Here is a 15116-nt window from a genome sequence, read left to right as displayed (position 1 = left end):
TTTCCAAGAGACAACAGTTTGCGAGCACGCACCCGACGGTGCAGAAGCTGAACGTCCTCCTGTCCAAGTTGCTGGTGCTGCAGTCCCTCCCTTTCCAAGTGGTGGACTCAGCACCTTTCCGAGAAATGATGGCTTGTGCCGAGCCGCGGTGGAGAGTGCCAAGCCGGCATTTCTTCGCCAAAAAGGCAGTGCCAGCCCTGCATTCACATGTAGAAGAGATGGTGGGCCAGTCTTTGAGCATGTCGGTCTCTGCAAAAGTGCACGGCAGCGCCGACGTGTGGAGCTGTAACTACGGTCAGGGACAGTACATGTCATTTACGGCCCACTGGGTGAACGTGGTGCCGGCACAGCCGCACCAGCAACTTGGACAGGTCACGCCGCTTTTGCCTCCACGTTTGCACGTCCTTGGTCCAGCAAAGATGTCCGCCTCTACCACCTCTTCTTCCGCCGTGTCCTCAGCCGCCACCCCCGTGCCAAGTCCCATTACCCGACCGGCATATCACATGTGCAGGGCGCAACGGTGTCACGCTGTGCTGCACCTGGTATGCCTTGGCGAACGTAGTCACACAGGGGAGGAACTTCTGAGTGTAATGAACAGAGAAATCGACAGATGGCTGTCTCCGCGCAAACTGAAAATCGGAACCATGTTGACCGACAACGGAAAGAACATGGTGTCTGCTCTGCGTCAAGGAAGGTTGTGCCATGCGCCATGCATGGCTCACGTGTTCAATCTGGTTGTCAAGCGGGTCCTAAAATCCACCATCCCACTGCAAGACATCCTTAAAATGTCACGTAAACATTGCATGCATTTCAGCCATTCCTACACCGCAAAGCACACCCTCCTTGAGCTGCAGCGGCAGAACGGAATTCCACAGCATCGCCTGATCTGCGACATTGCAACAAGGTGGAATTCAACCCTACATATGTTAGACCGCCTTTACGAACAGCGAAAGGCCATCACCAATTTCCTGATGTTACAAGCGGATAAAGGTACTCCCCTGTGTAACTTAGATGTCAGCCATTGGCAGCTCATGCGTGACACCTGCCGCTTGCTCAGGCCCTTTGAGGAGGCCACGCTATTCGTGAGTCGGCAGGACTATGGGATGAACGACGTCATTCCTCTGTTGCCCGTCCTGGAACAAATACTGTTAACAATGGCTGGTCAGGGTGCGGTAGATGTGGCGCACAGATCTCAACGCCACATGACCCCTGTGGGGGCAGGACAGGAAAAAGAGGAGGAGGTAGAGGAGGACATTGGTGCTCAGGAATTATTGAGTGAAATGGGTGGTTTTTCCACTCAGCGGACAGGAGTGGAGGAGCAGGAGCATCTGGTAGAGGAGGAGGAGGAGACAGAGGACCCAGACGCACCATGGCAGTATGCTGTGGAGATGGAGGCAGGGAGTCCCTCGCATTCCTTGGCACAAATGGCCCATAGCATGCTCAGTTGCTTGCGTAGCGACAGCCGAATAATAACCATCAGACAGAGGGATGACTTTTGGCTGTCCACCTTGTTGGACCCTCGCTACCGTTCAAAAATGGTGGCCTTTTTCACACCTGCTGAGAGGGAGGCCAAAATAAAGTACTATAAAAACCACCTATGTAGTCAGTTGGTCTCTGCCTTTCTGCGCCAACGTCCATCCTCAGACACTGTGGGCCCTGTGCGCTCGCGTTCCGCTGCCATGGCAGCAGGGGAGGGGTGGGGTGGTAGGAGCAGTGGCAGTTCCACCAGCAGCGGCTGCCTCAGTCTGCAGTCGATGATGAGTAGCTTTCTTCACCAGCGCAGTGAGGAAACTACTAACCAGCCGCAGCAGCAGCAGCATCAGGTGGACCTGGAGCAGGACCTCAAACAACAGGCTTGGGCCTACTTGGACAGCACCCTGCCAACCGAGGTAGACAATCCCCTTGACTACTGGGCAACGAAACTTGACCTTTGGCCCCAACTAGCTGAATTTGCCCTTGAAAGGCTGTCATGCCCGGCCAGTAGCGTGGCATCGGAGCGCGTGTTTAGTGCGGCAGGAGGTATTGTAACTCCGCGGAGGACACGACTGTCCACCCAAAGTGTGGAGAGACTCACGTTTGTGAAAATGAATCAGGCGTGGATTAGTCTGGATTTCAAACCACCAGTTCCTGACACAACTGACCTAATAACCTAGCCGTTCAGGCCGCTCCCTGAACACCTCGGGAATTGCTTTGTATATCTGTCGCCTTAGAGGCCGCTGTCTGAACAGCTCATGAATTGCTTTCTATATGTGTCGCCTTTGAGGCCGCTGGCTGGACAGCTGATGAATTGATTTGTATATATGTACTTATTGTCCGCTGTCCGGACAGCTCATGAATTACTTTTTGTATATAGCCTTCCAAACCACTCTCAGAATAAGTCATGATATTCATGCTGTGTATAGCCTTATAGGCCAATGGTCAATCAAGTCATGATTGTTATAGTGTGTATAGCCTTATAGGCCGCTGTCTTTACAACTTTATAATTCCATGCAGTATATAGCCCTATCGGCCACTTTCTGGCATCCAGTTGCTGTAGCCCCCATCACCACACTGTGCCACGGGCCCCTGTACCGCCTTCTCATACTGCTGCCAGATCCATCCTCTGCCATGTGCGTCTTTGTCGTCTGCTCACGCTGCTGGTTTCCAGTTTTAAACCTAGGCCTGTGTATGGCTTCCGAATACTGCTGCCTCCACCGCCACCCTGCGCCATGTGCCTCTGTTGTCTGCTCACGCTGCTGACGGCTTCCGCTTTTTAACCTAGGCCTGTGTATGGCTTCCGAATACTGCTGCCTCCACCGCCACCTTGCGCCATGTGCCTCTGTCGTCTGCTCACGCTGCTGACGGCTTCCGCTTTTTAAACTAGTCCTGTGTATGTCTTCCGAATACTGCTGCCTCCACCGCCACCCTGCGCCATGTGCCACTTTCAGGTCTCCTTACACTGTTGGTGGGTTCCATTTTGTGATAGGGTGCTGTATGGCCTTCCATTGCTGTTGCCTCCACCGCCACCCTGCGCCATGTGCCTCTGTCGTCTGCTCACGCTGCTGACGGCTTCCGCTTTTTAACCGAGGCCTGTGTTTGGCTTCCGAATACTGCTGCATCCACCGCCACCCTGCGCCATGTGTCTCTGTCGTCTGCTCACGCTGCTGACGGCTTCCGCTTTTTAACCTAGGCCTGTGTATGGCTTCCGAATACTGCTGCCTCCACCGCCACCCTGCGCCATGTGCCACTTTCAGGTCTCCTTACACTGTTGGTGGGTTCCATTTTGTGATAGGGTGCTGTATGGCCTTCCATTGCTGCTGCCTCCACCGCCACCCTGCGCCATGTGCCTCTGTCGTCTGCTCACGCTGCTGACGGCTTCCGCTTTTTAACCGAGGCCTGTGTTTGGCTTCCGAATACTGCTGCATCCACCGCCACCCTGCGCCATGTGTCTCTGTCGTCTGCTCACGCTGCTGACGGCTTCCGCTTTTTAACCTAGGCCTGTGTATGGCTTCCGAATACTGCTGCCTCCACCGCCACCCTGCGCCATGTGCCACTTTCAGGTCTCCTTACACTGTTGGTGGGTTCCATTTTGTGATAGGGTGCTGTATGGCCTTCCATTGCTGCTGCCTCCACCGCCACCCTGCGCCATGTGCCTCTGTCGTCTGCTCACGCTGCTGACGGCTTCCGCTTTTTAACCGAGGCCTGTGTTTGGCTTCCCAATACTGCTGCATCCACCGCCACCCTGCGCCATGTGTCTCTGTTGTCTGCTCACGCTGCTGACGGCTTCTGCTTTTTAACTGAGGCCTGTGTTTGGCTTCCGAATACTGCTGCATCCACCGCCACCCTGCGCCATGTGTCTCTGTCGTCTGCTCACGCTGCTGACGGCTTCCGCTTTTTAACCGAGGCCTGTGTTTGGCTTCCGAATACTGCTGCATCCACCGCCACCCTGCGCCATGTGTCTCTGTCGTCTGCTCACGCTGCTGACGGCTTCCGCTTTTTAACCGAGGCCTGTGTTTGGCTTCCGAATACTGCTGCATCCACTGCCACCCTGCGCCATGTGTCTCTGTCGTCTGCTCACGCTGCTGACGGCTTCCGCTTTCTAACCTAGGCCTGCGTATGGCTTCCGAATACTGCTGCCTCCACCGCCACCCTGCGCCATGTGCCACTTTCAGGTCTCCTTACACTGTTGGTGGGTTCCATTTTGTGATAGGGTGCTGTATGGCCTTCCATTGCTGCTGCCTCCACCGCCACCCTGCGCCATGTGCCTCTGTCGTCTGCTCACGCTGCTGACGGCTTCCGCTTTTTAACCGAGGCCTGTGTTTGGCTTCCGAATACTGCTGCATCCACCGCCACCCTGCGCCATGTGTCTCTGTCGTCTGCTCACGCTGCTGACGGCTTCCGCTTTTTAACCGAGGCCTGTGTTTGGCTTCCGAATACTGCTGCATCCACCGCCACCCTGCGCCATGTGTCTCTGTCGTCTGCTCACGCTGCTGACGGCTTCCTCTTTTTAACCTAGGCCTGTGTATGGCTTCCGAATACTGCTGCCTCCACCGCCACCCTGCGCCATGTGCCTCTGTCGTCTGCTCACGCTGCTGACGGCTTCCGCTTTTTAACCTAGGCCTGTGTATGGCTTCCGAATACTGCTGCCTCCACCGCCACCCTGCGCCATGTGCCACTTTCAGGTCTCCTTACACTGTTGGTGGGTTCCATTTTGTGATAGGGTGCTGTATGGCCTTCCATTGCTGCTGCCTCCACCGCCACCCTGCGCCATGTGCCTCTGTCGTCTGCTCACGCTGCTGACGGCTTCCGCTTTTTAACCGAGGCCTGTGTTTGGCTTCCGAATACTGCTGCATCCACCGCCACCCTGCGCCATGTGCCTCTGTCGTCTGCTCACGCTGCTGACGGCTTCCGCTTTTTAACCGAGGCCTGTGTATGGCTTCCGAATACTGCTGCATCCACCGCCACCCTGCGCCATGTGCCACTTTCAGGTCTCCTTACACTGTTGGTGGGTTCCATTTTGTGATAGGGTGCTGTATGGCCTTCCATTGCTGCTGCCTCCACCGCCACCCTGCGCCATGTGCCTCTGTTGTCTGCTCACGCTGCTGACGGCTTCCGCTTTTTAACCGAGGCCTGTGTTTGGCTTCCGAATACTGCTGCATCCACCGCCACCCTGCGCCATGTGTCTCTGTTGTCTGCTCACGCTGCTGACGGCTTCTGCTTTTTAACTGAGGCCTGTGTTTGGCTTCCGAATACTGCTGCATCCACCGCCACCCTGCGCCATGTGTCTCTGTCGTCTGCTCACGCTGCTGACGGCTTCCGCTTTTTAACCGAGGCCTGTGTTTGGCTTCCGAATACTGCTGCATCCACCGCCACCCTGCGCCATGTGTCTCTGTCGTCTGCTCACGCTGCTGACGGCTTCCGCTTTTTAACCGAGGCCTGTGTTTGGCTTCCGAATACTGCTGCATCCACCGCCACCCTGCGCCATGTGTCTCTGTCGTCTGCTCACGCTGCTGACTGCTTCCGCTTTCTAACCTAGGCCTGCGTATGGCTTCCGAATACTGCTGCCTCCACCGCCACCCTGCGCCATGTGCCACTTTCAGGTCTCCTTACACTGTTGGTGGGTTCCATTTTGTGATAGGGTGCTGTATGGCCTTCCATTGCTGCTGCCTCCACCGCCACCCTGCGCCATGTGCCTCTGTCGTCTGCTCACGCTGCTGACGGCTTCCGCTTTTTAACCGAGGCCTGTGTTTGGCTTCCGAATACTGCTGCATCCACCGCCACCCTGCGCCATGTGTCTCTGTCGTCTGCTCACGCTGCTGACGGCTTCCGCTTTTTAACCGAGGCCTGTGTATGGCTTCCGAATACTGCTGCATCCACCGCCACCCTGCGCCATGTGTCTCTGTCGTCTGCTCACGCTGCTGACGGCTTCCGCTTTTTAACCTAGGCCTGTGTATGGCTTCCGAATACTGCTGCCTCCACCGCCACCCTGCGCCATGTGCCACTTTCAGGTCTCCTTACACTGTTGGTGGGTTCCATTTTGTGATAGGGTGCTGTATGGCCTTCCATTGCTGCTGCCTCCACCGCCACCCTGCGCCATGTGCCTCTGTCGTCTGCTCACGCTGCTGACGGCTTCCGCTTTTTAACCGAGGCCTGTGTTTGGCTTCCGAATACTGCTGCATCCACCGCCACCCTGCGCCATGTGTCTCTGTCGTCTGCTCACGCTGCTGACGGCTTCCGCTTTTTAACCGAGGCCTGTGTATGGCTTCCGAATACTGCTGCCTCCACCGCCACCTTGCGCCATGTGCCTCTGTCGTCTGCTCACGCTGCTGACGGCTTCCACTTTTTAAACTAGTCCTGTGTATGTCTTCCGAATACTGCTGCCTCCACCGCCACCCTGCGCCATGTGCCACTTTCAGGTCTCCTTACACTGTTGGTGGGTTCCATTTTGTGATAGGGTGCTGTATGGCCTTCCATTGCTGCTGCCTCCACCGCCACCCTGCGCCATGTGCCTCTGTCGTCTGCTCACGCTGCTGACGGCTTCCGCTTTTTAACCGAGGCCTGTGTTTGGCTTCCGAATACTGCTGCATCCACCACCACCCTGCGCCATGTGTCTCTGTCGTCTGCTCACGCTGCTGACGGCTTCCGCTTTTTAACCGAGGCCTGTGTATGGCTTCCGAATACTGCTGCCTCCACCGCCACCCTGCGCCATGTGCCTCTGTCGTCTGCTCACGCTTCTGACGGCTTCCGCTTTTTAAACTAGTCCTGTGTATGTCTTCCGAATACTGCTGCCTCCACTGCCACCCTGCGCCATGTGCCACTTTCAGGTCTCCTTACACTGTTGGTGGGTTCCATTTTGTGATAGGGTGCTGTATGGCCTTCCATTGCTGCTGCCTCCACCGCCACCCTGCGCCATGTGCCTCTGTCGTCTGCTCACGCTGCTGACGGCTTCCGCTTTTTAACCGAGGCCTGTGTTTGGCTTCCGAATACTACTGCATCCACCGCCACCCTGCGCCATGTGTCTCTGTCGTCTGCTCACGCTGCTGACGGCTTCCGATTTTTAACCTAGGCCTGTGTATGGCCTGCAATTTTAGCTGCTTACGCTCCGCCACTCTGCCATGGGCCCCTGTACCGCCTCCTCATGCTGCTGCCAGGCCCGTAATCTGCCATGGGCCCCCGTACCGACTCCTCATGCTGCTGCCAGGCCCGTAATCTGTCATGGGCCCCTGTACCGCCTCCTCATGCTGCTGCCAGGTCCAGAGTGTGTCATGGGTCCTTGTACGGCCTCCCATTGCTGCTGTCTCCATCACCACACTCTGCCATGTGCCACTTTCAGGTCTCCTCACACTGCTGGTGGGTTCCATTTTGTCATAGGGTGCTGTATGGCCTCCCATTGCTGCTGCCTCCACCGCCACACTGTGGCTCCACACTCTGATTTGGCCCCGTGACTGCCCAAATGAGTGAAGTGTGCGGTGATTCTAAGATCGACGGCACTCATCTGCATGTCATACTGACTGACAGTATTATTTCTCTTCCCCAGCAGACTCCAAGGGCATTTAAATTAAATGTACAGTGTTCTGCACTAATATAAAGGCTCTCTGAAGCCTAGAAACACCCTTTTATAAGTTAAATTCGCAGCGAATATATTCGGCACGAAGCGAATTTAATCGGCGAATTCGGCGAATCAGCCGAACCGAATTTTTGAATAATTCGCTCATCTCTAGTCAGAAATGTAGAATCTGCTAGGAAGCTACTTACAGGATTTGTAAGCAACAAGGTAATTTAGAGATAGTCCTCATTAGCAGTCAGTATACTTAGAACACTTCCAATTTACTTTCCATTCTATATAGATGGGGAATTTTTTCAACAAATTTTTAATGGACAAGAATAAAAGTGAAATTTTAGGCCCTATTGGGTAAGATATGCAATGATTTAAATGCATAATCTCCATAAATTATATTATTGCAGATGCATTAAATAATACAACTATTAGTGTCATTAATTTACCTGTATGAAATGTATATGCAGCTAAAGAAGAAATATATATATATATATATATATATATATATATATATATATATATGAAAACTGATGTTTTAGAACAACTGAACACCTGACAAGGGAGTGTGTCAATGTGCTCAATGATGTCAGTGAAAAATTGACAGGTACAGGCAAAGTTCTGATATACTGGCAGCCCATAGTTGTATACCTCTGTGTCTTTTGATCTGTGTCCAAAAGCCAGAGACAGAATGTCAGATAGCAGCAGTTCAGTTTCACCAGTGACAATATACTGTAAGAAACCTCCCCTGATATTGCTGTATATATACTTCCTGTACCCAACAAAAGAACAACATATTTCACTGCTGACTGCAGTAAAAGCCTTCTAATTTCCTGGTCAATAATGTAACAAAAGTGTCATTTATATTTTTCCTGGGACTACTTTCTTATGTTGGTGCGGTTAATTCATATAGGTAATAGAATAAAAAACAGCGCAATGGACAATATATATTACCTCAGTGAGTAAATAGATTACCGTACTTAATCTATATTAGTTAATATAATCTAAATCTAAATTACTTAATTGATTGCTGCTAGCATTGACGTGTGTTCCTATACTTCTGTAAATTAATTAAGTGAAATAAAATGCAGCGTAATCCTCTAAAAAATATTATACAATAATATAAATGCATATATGATATGATATGATATGAGATGAATCATATATGATAACACTTAGGGTACCACTAACAAAAATAGAATCACAATGTAAATAAAGCAAATTAGTGTATGTGAATGGTGGTGACACCCTGTGTTAATCAGAATGTATCTAAACACCTCTCAATCCAATTTTGCAACACAGAGTGTTATGCTTCTTGGAATACCTATTTTAAATACTCGCTTTATGCAGACAATTCACTCCAGATTTTGCTCCACGTACATCAAGATACTGTAAGTAAATGGCAGTCTTACAAATTCTCCAAAAAATATGCTTTCCAATATGGTCAACGCTCAGTATAGATCAATCATCACTTATTTTGCAGATAATTTTCCTCCAGGTAACGTTTTACTCCAGATGTCGTACATCTTCCACTCTCCACTCCTTTCAGGTTCAATGAGTGACCTTCACTTTTTCCTACAAATAAATGGATAAATTACGTGATCGAAGTGGTCAAAATTTCAAAAGTAGAGTATTATTACAGGTTGCTGTAATTGGACAGTGGGTCTCTACTGTTCAAACTCTGACCACCAGTGTTACATCATTCATTCATTACTAGGACAGAGGTGGAGCTCACCCTTGCTGTCTGAGAATTCAGAGACTGGATATGCTTTGATCTCAGGACACAACCCAGGACATGGCCGTCACAGGAAAACTACCTAACAAGCAGGACTGTCTCTGTAAATTTTGGACAATTGGTAAGCAAGGGTGACTGAGCACTGACACTTGTGCAGTGATAGGATCATCAATTTTCCTCCTTGTGTAAGGAGGGAGAAAAGCAGGGAGATGGAAAGAGGTACAAGACCAGATTGTGAAATACAAACAATATACGGTATAATGGGAGTCAGTTTTTTCTCTTTCAAACCTCAAATATAGTATGCAATACAGTATGGAAGAAAGGGACTGAGATTACAGGTATGAGTCACAATTACACCATGCTAATTTTCTTTTTTTAAACATTTACAAAACAAAATGGTGTTTTTGATGATTGCCAGCCTCTTTTCACATATGTCATAAGGTTATGTGCATTGATACCATCACAAATACACATATATATAAATTGTACTGGCCCTGAGGGAAAATGCTCCCCTGGCACAGGCCATTCCATCTCTTGATATCCATGGACTTGTGTCATTACATTTAACACTTAAATTGCCTGCTCATAACAAGTGAGGTTCAATTTTATGTCACTTTCAAAGGGGCATGTAGGGGTGGCCTTACAAAATGATTATTGTCTTTGCTATAAGAGAGTCATTTTGGACATTTGCTATATTTTCAATCACATGAATGGTAATCTGAACTTTGGGAGGGGGACATGTCCTTAATATTTAAAGATTATGTAAGTATCCTTTTCATTCCATGCTAATATATTCCTTACAAAAATTAAGTTTTTTTTCTGTATACCAAATTGGCAACCAAAAACAGCTTTTAAAGTATTTCTGTGAACCTGTTTTTCATTCAAATGTAATGTTTCCTTTTCAGGTACCCATACAAGTGTACTGTATATGATGGAATGTAATATTCTGCCATTTATTTTGAAAAAAGTTATGTCTCTATGATACAGGTAATTTAATATTGTTTTCTCCCTTTTTATCATTGCAGTTTGGTTGCTACCAAAGAAACAGACAGTGCTCGGTCTCGTAGTTCACCTATGTCACCATCTGATTTTCTGGACAAACTGATGGGAAGAACATCTGGATATGATGCAAGAATAAGGCCTAATTTCAAGGGTAAATGTGCTTCCTAATTTTCCTTGTACTATGGTATTTGCCCAGTTGTGTACAGCCATCACATCCATTGCATTTTCCAAGCACCATCTACACTGTTAAACGTATCCACCCATCAGCATCAAGTTCTGACACAGCCAACTCAAAAATGTCCTCTGGAATCTATACTACTCTATAAAAATGTTCCGGTGGTGTCTGTCACTGGTAGCTAACATATTGCATATTCTCCCATAAGACAGATCTGCATAAAAATCCTGAGTTCTGAAGTGTTCTACCTACAGTGATTGTACATCCCAGTTATACATCCTATGCTATGAGAAACACTGCTATAGTATAATCAGCAATTAGGCCAATGGTCAGTGTGGTATGACTATTGTAGTCTGTAGACTTTATTAACATTTTTACATAAAGTATACTATTTTCCCTGTTGTAAATGTAATGGCCTACTTAAGTAGGCCATTATGTGTGGACAAAACTGACCTTACTGGCTTCAGTTATGCATTTATTCGGCGGTGGATAGATGATGGTTTCCATTAGCTTTAAAGAGAATGCATGCCTTGATAAATGCAAAACATTGGAATTAAGTTATATGAAACATACCATAACAAAATAACGAATGAATGGATTGGAGTTAAAAAACACATTTTTACTTTTAAACTGCTCCTGATTTTATATTTGAAAAATATAAAAAATATGTACATGCTGAAAAAGATGCTGGAAGCTGAGCAGTATAAGATCTTTTCCTTATATCATTTTAATCATAGAAGACTGGAGTTAATGATCTGCAGACTACTTCCTTAATAGGCCAGATTTTAGTGACACATCTGAGAAAAATAGCTATAACTATTTTATAAACATTTGCATGATTTCCTTTTAGGAATATTTAAGTGTTTGATATTGATAACTTCTATAAACATGCTACACATACTATCTTTTTCTTTTGGACATATCTGGCATTTTTAGGATTTCTTTTTTTGCAATAATTAAAGTGTATGTTGTGGATCTCGGTAATACTTCCATTTTTCCCAATGTTTCATAATTTTAAAGACCTTGCAAGTACAGAAAACAACTTGTTGACCTGTCAGAAAGGCACTCAGCTACTAAGTCCTATTGTTGGCTGATAATACACAGCATTTTGGTGGTGTTAGTCCTGCCCAGTAGTTATTTGCTAAACTGCTGAAACACAGCCCTATCCTATTCTGCACATCATAGAGTCTCATCTTTCTGTAGTGTTAAGATAACAATTAGGAGGAATCATTACATTTCTTGAGACAACATAGAAACAACATAGGGAACATTTGAATTTCTGACATGATAAACATTTTTTTCATATATCAAACAGATAGGACAAAACATTTTCTATAGTACATCTAAAAGGCCAAAATGTAGCAAATGAAAGAAGTTCATTGTTAGGGTTGTATGTGAAAACCTTGTGAGCTGCTATACAATCTCTTCTAATATGAAAGCTCCTGAAACCAAATACAATCCCATATATTAATGTGCATTAAAAATAATACAAATAATATGCCGTGTTTCTACTATTCTATAATGTGTTTACAGTAATAAAAATAAGATAAAGCAAAATAAATCTAGAAATCAATCAAAATGCATCACTCAAAATATATAAAAAAAAATGTACAAAACTTTCTCAAAGAAACATTCATATTATAAAGTCCCAATGAATTTCCAGTGTGTCAATCATAAGGTTCCTTCTTTGTCATATAAATGAATATCATCAGCCAGTGCTCTTCCACTGTGCAATACTGTGATTTCCCCCCACATGGTGTGCGCTCACCTGGATAAGTCTGATCCTACTACAAGAGCATGATCAGTAAACGCTTTTTGTCCCACAGGGACCAGATATGATACTTCCAGAAATATCTCCAATCTCTCTTCTCCTCTGTTACACATGTTGCAAAATCCCATCGCTCTTTCCTTGCTCAGTTCAGCCAGATCATATAAGGGGGAGAATAAAGAGTGCTCACATAGTGCTTATATAATTTAAAAACAAGCTTTATTTGCCCCAAAACCGTAAGAAAATAATGCACATTAAAGAGGTGCTTGTAGCGCACCACACATATCAAACATAAAGATCAATAAAGACCTTTCTGTTTCACGATCCACTAACAGCTGTGGGGTGGCTTGCACTGTCCTTTCTCAAGGACCTGACACTGACAACCTGGATCATTGTCTTCTACACACACTTCAGAGTTTTACATGGCACCGTCCAGTGTGCCTCACTCCTCCGCATTATCCAAGGAGGAAATTTAATTGGTTATTCAACTTTTATGACCAAAATCTCTGCTATGATAGCAGAATTTATAGGCCATAAGGGTACATCTAATCCTTCTCCCCTCCCACATTATGGGGATGATAAGCAGTGAAATATATTCTTTATGGATGATTTTGTGACTGAGGAGGTTCATTCTGCTGACATAGCTAATAAGCTTAAGGGTATCCTCTAGATTTTGTTTTTACGTGGTCCATACATGTTTGGATATTGAGCACCCATGTCTTAATTCTCTAAGATTACCGGTCTGGGCTCCCTTAAAAGTCCCCAATCTGTCAAAACCTTTCCAGTACACTTGTAACTGCAATCTGTTTTGCATTGTGACTGGTCTATTCCTAAGAAGCTATTTCCCCTCCCAAGTGGTATGCTGAACAATGCCTTATGAAGAAGGTGTTTATTAACAAGTGGCCATTCCCACTGTGGACCAGTGTTTAAGGATCCCGTTGAAATGAAACTGGTAACACTTTCCAAGTCCTTGTTATTTCTGACTGGCCCTTCCATGAAACCTCCCTTTGCTTCCATGTCCATTTGCCACTATTTGACTATGGACCAAGCATATGACTAAAGTGCCTGAGTTGATTCTAACTGATCATTCGGTTTTAAAACAATTGAAACTCATGCCTGTTCCACTACACTAATGTGTTCATAGCCTTTTCGATATCATACATCCCATATCCAGGATGAGACTCCTGTCTATTCATATGTTGAGAATTCTTTGGTTTAAAAAATATGTAAACCCAACATTTCATATTACTGTATGTGCCTGCTGTGCCATATACTTGTATGACAAAGTATCCTGTTTGTATTGCTTCCTTCCTGTCAAATCCCTGGTGTTCCTGCCAGTCATTCTGCTTTCCTATTAAACATTGACCACGCTCAGCATGAGGAAATCAGCTTGCTCTCCTCCAATGAGATCATACATGTGCTACCAGCCCCCCCCTTCCCCAACAGACATTCACTGCTGTTTTATGTAGCTAAGAACAAAGAGTATGTGATCACTTATAAAAGAGGGAAAAAAATTATTTATAATGTTTTTTTTTAATGTTTTGCCTTCCATTTCTGTTTTAAACTGAATGGGTTATTTTGCAAGTTGAGGGTTCACATATACTTTAATTGATGGTCTGCAAAACAGCAGTACAACAAAAACCTACTGTGTATGCCCGTTAATGGAAAACACCTCTGATGTATCTTTAGCAACTTTATCAAGGATCTCACTGAAGGAAAGAGCTTCAGCAAAAGAAACCTATGACTTCAAACTGGGAAATATTCTACCTCTGAGTCTGAAAAAAGCTCCCTACATTTTTCCCAGACCTCCAGATCCAGCTCCATCTTGCGCTCTCAAGTCCACCAACAATTAACCGACCTCCACACTGCTCTGGCACAACTCTTTTCTCATTGAGCCATTGCCATGGTCCTAGAAAAGGAAATGTTTCAGGGTTTTCACTCAAACCTGTTCACTATTCCCAAACCAAAAGGGGCAGATGCCCTGTTCTAGATGTAAAAGCACTCAATTATTTTTTTTAAGTGCAACATTTTTGGCATGGAATCCACCAGATCAGCATTTGTTTCCTTCTCTTTAGAAGATTTTCTGGATTCTGATGCTTGTTTTCATGTATCCATCTTTCCAGTGCATCCATGCTACCTGTGTTTTTCTGTGAACACTCAATGCTACCAGATTGTAGCCCTCCCCCTTTGGTAGTCCACTGCACTTTGAGTATTCAAAAATATGCCAGCCAGATTCTGGCTCTGATATGCTCACTCACAGGTTTTCCACAGTAGGAGCCAAAGACATGCTGGTAGCTTAATTGGATCCTGTCTAAACAGGCCCTAGTATGTGTATGTATGGATGTAAGTTAGGGGCTTTAGATTGTATGCCCCTTGAGGGTTAGGGACTGATGTGAATGTATACCATCTCTATGCCGATGACACGCAAATCTATCACTCTACCCCTCGCCTCACCCCTTCAGTCTCTGCCCGAATCACTAGCCTACTGAACGACATATCAGATTGGATGTCACTCCACTTCCTAAAATTAAACCTGTCCAAAACCAAGCTCCTAGTTTTCCCCCCAGCCCGCCCCCCCCCCCCGACTTCTCCATCAAGAACCAACAACACCTCCATCAGTCCCACCCCGCAAGCCAGAGTACTAGGTGTCATTCTAGACTCCAATCTGTCCTTACAGCCCCAGGTTCAATCGCTGACAAATTCATGCAGACTCCACCTGCACAACATCTCCAAAATGTGTCCGTTCCTAACCCCAGAAACTACTAAGCAACTCATTCACTCCCTTATCATATCACGACTTGACTACTGTAACTCCCTCCTCACCGGCCTACCTCATCACAGGCTATCCCCGCTTCAGTCTATCCTGAATTCTGCGGCCAGACTCATCCACCTTACTAACTGC

General features: G+C 46.7%; 1 protein-coding gene across 1 annotated transcript in view; it reads left to right on the top strand.

Annotated features, from left to right (window-relative positions):
• GLRA3 (glycine receptor alpha 3) overlaps positions 1-15116 on the top strand; it is a 301687-nt gene that overhangs the window by 65023 nt on the left and 221548 nt on the right. The window contains exon 2 of the mRNA XM_089684044.1: positions 10295-10422. Coding sequence (XP_089540170.1) covers positions 10295-10422 — 128 coding nt within the window. The remainder of the gene's footprint in view (positions 1-10294; positions 10423-15116) is intronic.

This window comes from Staurois parvus, unplaced genomic scaffold, assembly GCF_062004578.1.
Source record: "Staurois parvus isolate SC_StPar_1 unplaced genomic scaffold, SC_StPar_1.0 ptg000334l, whole genome shotgun sequence".
NCBI lineage: Eukaryota > Metazoa > Chordata > Amphibia > Anura > Ranidae > Staurois > Staurois parvus.
Note: the sequence above shows the minus strand (reverse complement) of the source record. Positions and strands in the feature narration are given on the sequence as shown.